Source organism: Microcebus murinus, chromosome 22, assembly GCF_040939455.1.
Source record: "Microcebus murinus isolate Inina chromosome 22, M.murinus_Inina_mat1.0, whole genome shotgun sequence".
NCBI classification, from domain to species: domain Eukaryota; kingdom Metazoa; phylum Chordata; class Mammalia; order Primates; family Cheirogaleidae; genus Microcebus; species Microcebus murinus.
This window is the reverse complement of record NC_134125.1, coordinates 17,124,813-17,136,821: the sequence shown is the minus strand read 5'-3', so window position 1 is coordinate 17,136,821 and position 12,009 is coordinate 17,124,813. Positions and strand designations below refer to the sequence as shown.

Genomic DNA, 12,009 nt, shown 5'->3' with positions numbered 1-12,009 from the left:
CCAGGGCGCCTTGGCAGCCACACTTGACAGCTGATCAGTGCTAGAATGCCAAAGGTCCGTTCCACACACTTACTTTGCTGCCCATCTTTTTGCAGGGGAGCTGACTGCGGAAGGGAGCCTTCTGTGGCCTGATACTGCCTGAGTCTTCCTCAAGTGCCTTTTTGTTTAATGAGCCCTTCTCAGTGAAGCACTCCCAACACATTTGTTGGTGAATGTCTCATTTAGCAAAGCACAGAAAGTAGACCAGCTACAGAGAGATCTTTGTGCACTGCCACCAAATTCTGGATTTCAGTGTCATTATAGATTGAAGAAGAATCATACAGTTGATAGGTTATTTTTTAAAAAAAGGAACTTCATATGCATGCTAATTTCCACACTAACTTTTCCTGGTTATAGGCAAAAAAAAAACACATTACTGCCAATCAAGGCTCTGCCACTTGGAAGTTGTGCAAACTTTGTCATGTTATTTTACCAATATACAGAAACACTCAGTGAATTTTTTAGTACACAGGTAGCCATCACTATCTCAAATTAATCCTAATTCCTATCATAAACTCATAGTACTCCAATCAGAGTACTCAGGGAAAATCAAATAGTAAAAATGTAAAAGATAATAGATATGCCAGCCCACAGATCAGGGCTCCAGGGCTCCTGTATCAGCATCCCTATAGTTCCAGTGATTAGTAGCTGTTAATGGATTTTGCTAGTCCAGTAAAATGTAGTTCTGAAATTTGGGGGGCAAGTGATAACTACGGCTACTCTCAGAATTCGAATGATCATTTTAAAAGGAAAAACTAGCCCTTAATAACCTGGTTCGGAAAAAAAAAAGAGAGAGAGAGAGAGAGAGAACCAAATTTTCTCATAGAACTGGTTTAGCCCTTGTATCTTCTTTTTATCCTTTTTAGCCCAAATCTCTCAGATGTCCCCAAGTTTCAGAGCTGTGGAGGCTGCACTGCAGGGCGTGTGGAGTCTCCCAGTCTGGGCAGACGCCAACACCAGGAACCGATGCCCAGACTTGAGCAATCCAACATAGATAATAGAGTTAGCTGCGAAAGCTGCCTTGCCCGTAGCTTTTTAAGCAACGGCTTTCCCCTCTATGCTAGTGCCTTTCCTCTCTGGGTAGCATTTGTATTAGGAGACCCAAGCTGAGACTGTGCAGAATCGGTGACCTTAATTTACCTAGAGTCCCCTAACCACTTGCAGCCTGTTGTGGCCTTTTCAACTGAAAATCCAATTAGCTGTGCTTAGTCAAGTGTTTACCTCTGCTGTTTGAAAGTTTAATGGCTCTTTAACTCTTTCCCTCGCCGAAAAGTCTCCGCAAAGGCATGGATGATTAATGCAGAATTAATTGAACAGACCCCAGATTTTTCTTCTCTGTGGCCGCAGTTGCTCGGAGCTGGGGAAAGTGTTGTAGAGGAGACAGGGGAGGGAAGTGGCGCTGTCACTGTCCATCAAGGGCCTCCGGCAGGGAGAGACCCTCCAGGGTGACAGAAAGAAACGCTTCCAAACAAAGGTGGAAATGAAAGGGAACAGAAAGATTGAAGCTGCTTCCCAGGTTAAGATTTCCCTTTCTGCAACCATATGCAAAAGTGCTCAGTGTGCTATAATTTAACCCCAACCTTTGACTCCAAAGCCTCACAGTTATAAATGTTGTCAGATTTTAACCACCTACCTATCATGTTTTAAGGCACAGAACACGTAAAGCAATAATTTTATAAATCGTAAAATGGATCGGCAGTTTTGTTCATTGAAACTGATAAATAAATGAAATCATAAAAGGTTTGTGTTGTGTTTTTTAGTATCCTTGTGGTTTATAAAGTTATCAAATTTTTAGAATAGGTACCTGCTGTGACATATCTGTGTCCATCTTTATTTCCGTGGAGACTGCTCAGAAATATTTTTCTTTTTACAAAAGGACTTCGTAAGGTAGTAATTTCTGCCTGACCAACATATTCATTTTATAAGGAAACACATACCTTTGTTTTCAAAGCCCGTGGCAATTATATTCCTAACACCTTGGCCCCAAATGTCAAATATAATTTATGTGTTCTTTCTAGGTTCCTAAAAATCATGCTCAATATGTTTGAGGCCAACATTAAAAATATTTAAGCAATTAAAGTGAAAAGTAAAAACTGAAAAAAAAAAATAAAAGACATATTTTTTTCTGTAAGAAAAAAGAAAGAGATAAAACTGTTTTTATTCAGACAGGATCCTATACATAGAAAACCCTAAGACATACACACACACACACACACACACACATACCCTTTACTAATAAACTAGTTCAGTAAGACTGCAGGATACAAGATCACTATATAAAAACCCATTCTATTTCCACATACTACCAAGAAACAACCAAAATTGAAATTAGGAAAACAATTCCATTCACAATAGCACCAAAAATATTAAAATACTTACGAATAAATTTTAAAATTTAAATAAAATTTAAATAAAATTTAATAACTAATAAAATAAAATTTAAAAACTACAAAGCACTGCTGACAGAAATTAAAGAAGGCCTAAAAAAAATGGTAGAGACATTTCATTTTCCTGGATTGGAAGAGCTAACACTGTTAAAATGGCAATTCTCCTCAAATTGACGTATAGATGCAGCACAATCCCTGTCAAAATCCCAACAAGATTTGATTTGCAGAAATTGAAAAACAGACGCTAAAAATTCATATGAAAATGCAAAGGACCCAGAATAGCCAAAGACAACTTTGAAAAAAAAAAAAAAAAAGAAGAACATTATTTTTATTTACCAATTCTAAAACTTACCATACAGCTACAGTAATTAAGAAAGTATGATACTGGCACCAGGACAGACACACAGATTAATGGAATTAAATCCAGAACCCAGAAATAAGTCCTTACATTTACAATTATTTTTTTAAATTAATTAATTTCAGTTAATTTTTAACAAGGTGCCAAGGCAATCCTGTGAGGAAAGGAAAGTCTTTTCAGAGAATCATTTCCAGATAATTGAGTATCCACACACCAAAAAAGATAAATTTAGACCTTATCCCACAGGCAAAAATTTACTCAAAATCGAACAGAGACCTAAATGTAAGAGCTAAAACAATAGCACTTTTAGAAGAAAAACAGAAAAAAATATCTGTGAATTTATTAGGCAAAACATTCTTAGATATGACACCAAAGTATGACTCATAAAAGAAAAAAAATGTATAAGTTGAACTTCATTGAAATTAAAACCTCCTATCGTTCAAAAGTCACCATTAAGAAAATGAAAAAGAGATTAGATTCCAGCCACCAACTGGAAGACAATATTTGTAACTCATACCCATGACAAATAACACAGACAAAGAATGCAATTGTTTAAATGGGCAAAAGATTTAAACAGGCATTTTACCAAAGACAATATACAAATGACTAATTAGCATGAACACGTTCGTTATCACTGTTAGAGAAATACAAATCCAAGCCACAATTAGATAACACTTCATACTCATTAGAATGGCTATAATCAAAAGGACAGATAGCAGCAAGTATCGATGGTGATATGGTAAACCCGGAACCCTCATAAATTGATGGTGGGAATGTCAAACAGTACAGCCAGCTTTGGAAAACAATTTGGTAATTTCTTAAAAAGTTAAACATAAATTTATCATACCACCCAGCAATTCCGCTCCTGGGTTTACACCCAAGAGAAATGAAAACGTATGCCCACAAAAAACTAGTACACAAACGCTCACAGCAGCACTGTTCATCATGGACAAAAAGTGGAAATAACCCAAATGTCCATCAGCTGGTGAATGGATAAAGAAAGTGTGCTACATCCACACATAATGGAGTGCTTGTCAGCAACAAAAGGGAATGAAGTACTGACACACACACAACATGGATGTAAAAACCTCACATTAAATGAAAGGAGCCAGATGAAAAAGACTGCAGACTACATACTGCATGATTCCAGTTTCATGAACTGCCTAGAAAAGGCAGACACAGAGAGACAAAAAGCAGATGAGTGGTTGCCTGGGGCTGGGAATGGGGACAGGGAGTGGCCACAAATGGGCAGGAGGGGTCTTTCCGAGGTGTGGAAATGTCTTAAAACTGGATCACAGTGGTTGTTGCACAACTCTAGAAATATAAAATCATCAAATAACATACTTACAGTGAGTGAATTATTGAGGGAATGTACAATGATACCATACACCAAATTCAAAAAGATTAATTATTCAAACTCTGGATTAAGCTCTGAAGTCACTGTTATAAAATGAAATGCCTTCCGTGGCAATATGTGGTTTAGTATTACATGAACCATCACGTCCTTTATACATGAGAATAACATTTGCATACTTCATGTATTAAGTATCTATTTTAGAGTCTCCTTATAATTTGAAACATGCTCCTTTAATGGGAATGAATATGCAGACAGAGAAGCTAAGTAGATTGTCCACAGACGGATGGATGGAATTTATCAAATCCCATGGGCCTCACTTGCCTATGATGAAATTACAATTTCAACATATCTTACAGAAGAAAAGTAGGAACAAAATCATCTTAACCATAACTGATAAATTTATTTTGCTGCCTATTCAAGGACCAGCATCTCCTTAAAACTAAACATACTGTGTCAATGTCTAAATGTGTGAGTTTTACTGACAGCAAACTAAGAGTCAACTGATATCCGTGAAGACATATAATTTCCATATAAGGATGAAGAGGAGGACGAAAGTGGCTGTCACTTAATCTCCTTATTCCGAATACTGGCAATTGCAAACAAACAATGAAGCATTTGTCCTGCTGCATTCATTTTCTATCGCTGTGTCACATGTCACCAAAAACTCGGTGACTTGGAAAACGAGACACACATGTTATCTCACAACTGTGTAGATGGCAAGTGGCGGTGGGCTCTGTCGTGTTCTCTGCTTAGGCCAAACTGAAGGTGTCATCCAGCCTGAGATCTTATCGCCAGAGGCTCTGGAGAGGAATCTGCCTCCAAACTCAACTCCAGCTATGGGCAGAATTCAGTTCCTCGTGGTTGTAGGACTGAGGTGGCTGTTTCCTCGGCCCCCGGGGGGGGACACCCACACGCGCTCTCATGTGGTGGTCGCCCCTCCACCTGCAAAGCCAGCAACAGGGTGTCGGTTCTTAACTGAGCTTCCTCCTCCTCTGCTGCCAGCCCCAGGAAACTTTTGCTTCTAAAGGGCTCATGGGAGTAGGTTAAGCTCACCCAGACAATAACCTTCGTTACATCTGCAAAGTCTCTTTTGGCCACCGTATGCATGGGCTCATGGGAGTAGATTAAGCTCATCCAGACAGTAACCTTCGTCATATCTGCAAAATCTCTCTTGGCCACCGTTCGCATGCAAAGTGACCCCACACGGCTAAGGTCGTAGAGCTCATTCCTGCCTCTCTTGTGGAACCATATTTAAAGGTAGCTGAATACCCCTCATGCATGAGTAAAAGTACGAAATGCAGAAGGAATAAGCGTGATTGGGAAACTCACCATTTTGTGACTCCCTAATGAAATAATTCATTTAGGCAAAGATTGCCAGGGAGAAGGAAAAACACAGAGCAGATGCCGGCCGAAGGAGGAACTTGACAGCTGGGCATGTCTGAGCCCACTTCACAGACGTGACTACAGAGGCCCTGAGCAGCAGCACCCGTGCCCGCTGTGAAGCGCACAGCACCAAGCGTGAGGCACTCCTGCCACAAAAAGTCGAAGCTAAATCTGATCAAGCCATTAGAGTTTACTTCCAGTTTACGGGAAATATAGGAAATAGAAGTACAATTTAAATGACACCGTTTAGAAGCAAACAGAAAAATCCAGAATGCGGAACCTTCTATATGTAACACAACAGGCCCACTTTCTTCCATTACTGACCGTGTATGTGTGTTCGTGTGTGTACGTGTGTGTAGAAGGTGGGACGGGAGCTGTTTTAGACTAAAAGAGATATTATTACCAATGACGAGAACAATATTTGGATCCTAGTTCGAGCCAAAACTAAAAGGGCATTTTTAATTTAATCAGAAAAAAAAAATGTGACTAAAGACTTTAGTATTAGAGTATACTGAGAATAATCATAACTTTCATCAATTGGGATAAAGATATTGAGGTTGTGTAAGAAAGCATTCATAATTTTTAAATATGCAGATGAAATGCTATGAGCGGTTTGCTAATTATTATACTTTAAAATATTTCGGCAACCAGAAAAAGGGGATAAAAAAAGCAAGTATATACCCTAGAAGTTCTGGCATAGCAGGGTGGGGGTGGGGGGGGCAGGGGCAAGATATGTAACCCTAACAATATTTGTACTCCCATAATATGAAGGAATAAAAAAATAAATAAAAATAAATAAATAAATAAATAATAAAATCACATGTAATGTATACAAAAAAATGATAAAGTTATAAATATGTATCTGGAAAAAAAAAGCAAGTATAGCAAAATGTTGAAAATTATTGAATGTAGGTTTGTAAATACACGCGCATACATACACACACACATACACATATAGGGGTTCTTTATTAGAGTCTCTTTTTGTGTATGTCAAAAAAACTTTTTAAACAAACAGTTTCGTTCCAGAGCGTTCGTTCATCGGGCACCTGCTGAGACCCAGCAGCTGTGTTCAGGGCTCTGCTCTGTGCTCGTCACCCGATGAATCTTCACGACAGCCCGTGGGGCAGGTGCTGTCGGTATCCCCACTTAACAGGCAAGAAAACCTGTGAAACAACCTCCCCCCTTTTGGGGTGCAGCAAAGGAGTCTGCCAATCACCCGGCATCTCAGCCAAGCACCAGAGGCCGGGCAGACGAAAGACGTCTACATTTTCCATTTCGCAAAACACTGTCGCAGATGAGCTGCAGCACACGGTGGGGGACGGTCCCCAAGCCCTGTGTGTGTGTGGGGGGGGACCTTGGTAAGGTGCGAGGAGAGAGAAAAGGGGGTGACAGGCAGGGGACGGAGGGTGAAAGAGGGCCAGGAGAGCCACTGAAAAGCAGTGAGGGGAGCAGGACGCGGGGACAGCCAGTGGAAAGGGTGAGGCGCCAACACATGGAGCCACGGGTGGGGCGGAGAGAACAGAGGACAAAGGGGAAGGAGCACGCTGGACCTGGACCCGGAGCGCCAGGCAAATGTCCGCCAGCCCCGGCCCGCCCTCCTCTCTGCCCCGATCCCTGATAACCAGGCAAAAGGGAGAAGGCCGCAGAGAAAAAGAGGGGACCAGACTGTCAAACACAGACGCGTTACGCGTAACAGACCGCTCTGCCAAAGCGTGGTGACAGATGCGTGTCATGCGCTCCCTCCCTACGCTCCAGCCAGTCGCCATTCTTCCCGAGACCGTGACCTTCCAAGCCTGAACTCGGCTTCTCCGGACCGACCAGTGCCAGGCTCACAAATTAGGACAGGGAAAAGAAGAAATTGTTTATTTACATAATTTTTAATTTCATCAGCGTGACTGAGATGGAATTCACAGCCCATGGGCGCGCAGGGAGGCTGGCCTTGGGGAGGAAGGCTCCGGCCCGGGGCTGCGTAGACGCCTGCAGGCGCTCGGGTCAAAGGCGCCCAGCGCCGGGGCTTAGGCAAGGCTTTAATGCAAGCCATGGAAAACTCATGTTTGGGGCGCTGTCTCTGTGTCTGGGGGGGATGGTAGGCAGGAAAGGAGTTACCGAATGGAGATAAAGGAACAGAAAAAAAACAAAGGTAGAAAGAATCACTGATGCAGTTCAGCAATTGGAATGAGAACCGAGGGTTTAGGCAGGTGGATCACGATCTTCCAGTTACGTCTCAACTAACGATAGGGAACCACTTACTCACATCACGATAAAAATCCCTTCCTTTCATAGCACGTCATTCACAGCAGCTAAAATGCAGAAACAACCCAAACGTCCATCAATTGGTGAATGGATAAACAAAATGCAGCCCACCCGTGCACTGCAATGTTACTCAACCGTAATGAGGAGGGAATTTCGGACCTTAAAGGAGGGCTGAGAGAAGCCAAACACAAAAGGCCACTGAGTATGCGATTCCCTTTATGTGGAATGTCCTAGACGGGCAAATCCATAGCGAAAAAATTAGATTAGCGGTTGCCAGGGGCTGGGGAAGTGGGGAGCAGGGAGTGACAGCTAATGGGTACAGTGTTTCTTTTGGGGATAGTGAAAATGTTTTAAAACATTTTCTAAACATGTTCTAAAACACGGTGCAGATGGTTGCACAACTCTGAATACACTAAAAGTCACTCAACTGTTAACTTTTCAATGGGTGGATTTTATGCTATGTGAAATATATCTCAATAAAGCTGTGAAAAAAATAAATTTCAAAGGTTTTTACTATGCAATAAATAGATAAATAATTCCTTTTCCCCTTCCCTCCTAAGGATAAGGAGTTTTCTCTCTCTTGTTATCATGAGAGTTTTGTTTCCTGAGTTTTAGTACAAAATCAAAAGCGAAAGAGAGTATTTACGTGGATGGGAGTTCAACGAACACTGTGGAAATAATGAGAAGCAGTGATAACTAATGACATTGAAGCCAAATCCATTTGGCCAAAGCCAAATCCTTTTAAGCTAACTGTTCCCGGACCAAATCCTAAGGATCAGGCCGAGGCATCTCAGCGTGGGGAAGGCCACCGGCCACCCACAAACAGACTTCTGGGGAACTTTAATTTTCTTGGAATTTCCACACCTTTCCCTCGAGCACGTACGGGCCACACTTCCACTGCCTCTCCAAATCACTCCCACCACCTCGCCGCCGCCACACTTCATGGTCACCAAAAACGCTGCACCTGCAGAAGACCGCCCTCATAGACTGGCTAATGTCTGTAAACTATTAAATAATAAAAGTGGTTCACAAAACCCACAAAGACTTCGCACCAGTTTCCACTTCACTTGAATAAAAAGAGACCTTCTTAACTCTTTCTTCAAAAATCTATCCAGGTCTTACCGGGTGACCCTCTCTACCTTTTACACTCACTCTTTCCTTTCCGGTAGCCTTTGAAGCATCATCAGAGCAGAGAAGGAGAACTGGGGATCGGAACAAGTCACTTCGCCTCCCCAGTGTCTACACCTCCTCGTCCCCAAATGAAAGAGCAGCCCGGAACCACCTGGCGGAACACTGCATCTCCGAGGGGTATATCAATCGCGCACAAACACAGAACAACTGCACCCACAAACAGACTTCTTTAATTTTCTTGGAATTTTAATGAAGTAATTTTCTCCAGCAATAAAATAATTTAAAAACGGAGACACACAGCTCCCCAGCAAACCATCGCAGTAACTGTGGGAGGCAAACAGGGCGCAAAAAATTAAAAGGCACATCCTGTTTTCTTACATTCGGCGATGCTGATTTCATGTAAAAAAAAAAACCCGAGAATACTATTTATCTCATCACGGTGGGCAGATTAACACCCTGGCTAGCTGGCAGACCAAATAATGAATCCTACTCTGGCTAAGAATAAAATATTTAAGAAATTTTTTAGAGAGCAGGAACTGTTTTCAGAGAAAGAATGGAAAGAAAGAGAGAGAGAGGGGAGGGAAGGAGGGAGGGGATGGGAGAGGAGGAGAGAGAGAAGGAAGGAAGGAAGGAAGGAAGGAAGGAAGGAAGGAAGGAAGGAAGGAAGGAAGGAAGGAAGGAAGGAAGGAAGGCAGGCAGGCAGGCAGGCAAAGGAAGGAAGGAAGGAAGGAAGGAAGGAAGGAAGGAAGGAAGGAAGGAAGGAAGGAAGGAAGGAAGGAAGGAAGGAAGGAAGGAAGGAAGGAAGGCAGGCAGGCAGGCAATAGCTCTTATCTAACCCTGCTGGCCATCAGCTCTAAACAAACCGCCAGATTTTCAGAAGGCAGATGTGAATATAATACCCTATGTCTTCATAGGCCTTGAAACCAAGGTAATTCCTATGCAATTCGAATTTCTTCAGGCACTAACTGCTGAGTGACTCCAAAGCACTCCTACACAACAACACGACTGCCAGCTCTGGCCAGAGCTGGGGCTCAGCCAGTGAGAGATCGGTCCCTGGCCCATGCGTACATATATAATGGGGCGGGGGTCCTTGTGACCTGCTGAGTGGACACTGTTATTCCTGGGGCTACAGGAGTAAGCATAACCGATGTGGTCCTGGCCAGAAAGAACGGCACGCAAAACCCACACGCCCGAGAAAACCGATGAGCTCAGGTGGTCCAGCCCCACGCCTTGGAAGGAAATAGGCAGCCATAGAGCGGGGTGACGTTTATGAAGGCACACGCCAGCTCCCCGTGGCTACGGGAGGCACAAGTGCAGTTTGGGAAACCGAGGCCCTCAGACAAGCTCAAGTCCTGAAGGAGGGCGGTGGGGAGACATCTGCTATTAAGGGGGGGTCCACAGAGAGGGAGCTGCTTTTGCTTACCGAGCACCCAGTCCCTTGACTGGGGCAACCCCCTGGGCCACCGTAAGACTCAGGGTCACACCAGTCTGCCTCCCGGCAGCTCACTCATAAGACACATCACTAGCACTATGGGTCACCACTGGCAACCCCATCCATGACACGAGATGGCCTTCGTTCCCAGCGGGGGTTATAAATGGGTATGAAGCCTTAGGGGCTGCATTTATGCATTGCTGTCGCAGCGCCCGATTTCATCACTGAGATTACAGCAGGCGCAAAATGTGCCAGCGGGACTTACCGATTTTCTGGTTGAAAATCTTGTCAAAGGTTATTTCATTTCTCTCCTGGAGGTATTTCTGCATCACGCTCCGGATGCTGAAAGGGAAGAGTCACACGTGTTTAACAGCACGGCCTGCGTTGCGACAGACTGTCCCCCCAGGATGAAGAAAGATACAGATGCTTGACCCAGGGACACTGACTCTGCGAGGGCCATGCCCTTGGCTGGCACCTGCGGCCACATGAAACGGCGGACCAGGCCAGCAGCTGGGAACGTCCCGGCACTGGGCGCTGTGCTCGCCCGCACCGCGGGGCCAGCCCGGCGTGGAGAGACCCGACGACAGAGTGACTTAAGGACTCTGGAAACCCACCTTCAATACGGTCCCTCTCCCAAACATGCACACGCCACACACCCCGCACACGCTACATACATACACACGCACGTCTCCCACACACGCGACCGACTTCGCTGATCAATCAATACACTTCCTTCTAAAGCTACCGTAAAAGTTCCCTAGATATATGATTAATATTCGAAAAATCATATTTCTATACGCCTATAATAAAAAATGAGAAAGCATAATTAGAAGGCAGACTTCACTTGCAATAAAATAAAATAAAAAAAAAAACATCAAATACCTTGAAATTGTTCTTCCAAATTACGGGCAAGAACTTTACGGGGAAAATTACAAATTGTACTGAGAGACATTAACAAGATCTAAAGAAATGGAAAGATACACCACAGTTACGGACAGAAAGATTTGATATTGTAAAAATTGAAAGTTTACCCCAATTTATCTACAAAATCAATGTGATTACCATCAATTTCCCAACAGAGTTTTTCACAGAACATAGGAACAGGAAAGCTCTTTCTAACATTTATACAAAACAGCCAGACATGGTGGCTGGCTCCTGAAATCCCAGCTCCTCGGGAGGCTGAGGCAGGAGGATCGCTTGAGCCCAGGAGTTCAAGGCTGCAGTAAGCTATGTTCATTCTGCTACATTCTACCCTGGGTGACAGGGCAAGACCCTATCTCTAAATAAATACATAAACAAATAAAAATAGGATTTCTACAAAACACCACCAGATCAAGAATAGCCAAGACACTTATGAAGAAAGAGACCAAAGATACAGGGGCTTGTTATGAAGCTAAAATAATTAAGATACGATAAACAAACCTATCAAGCAAATGGAATAGCACACAAACAGTCACATACAGATGGACCTCTGAATTACAATACAAATAGCAAGTCAGAAAAATGGGGAAGGATGGATTATTCAATAAGTGAACCCCCAAAAGTGATTATCTAAATGGAAAAAAGTGAAAATTGAATCTCTATCATTGACTGATGGTAAAAGTGAACATTTAGCATTATCTTTCTTTTTATAAGTTATAACTTATATGTAATTAAATGCATATTTTAA

The 12,009-nt window shown here is 42.9% G+C and overlaps 1 protein-coding gene across 2 annotated transcripts in view; it reads right to left on the bottom strand.

Annotated features, from left to right (window-relative positions):
• The window catches only part of GRK3 (G protein-coupled receptor kinase 3), a 125,874-nt gene that overhangs the window by 90,014 nt on the left and 23,851 nt on the right, over positions 1–12,009 (bottom strand). Inside the window, exon 2 of one of the 2 annotated variants that reach the window (XM_012756557.2) lies at positions 10,606–10,682. In XM_012756557.2, the coding sequence (XP_012612011.2) occupies positions 10,606–10,682 (77 nt within the window). Of the gene's footprint in view, positions 1–10,605; positions 10,687–12,009 lie in introns of those variants that run through there. The other variant, XM_075996652.1, reaches the window with a different exon arrangement.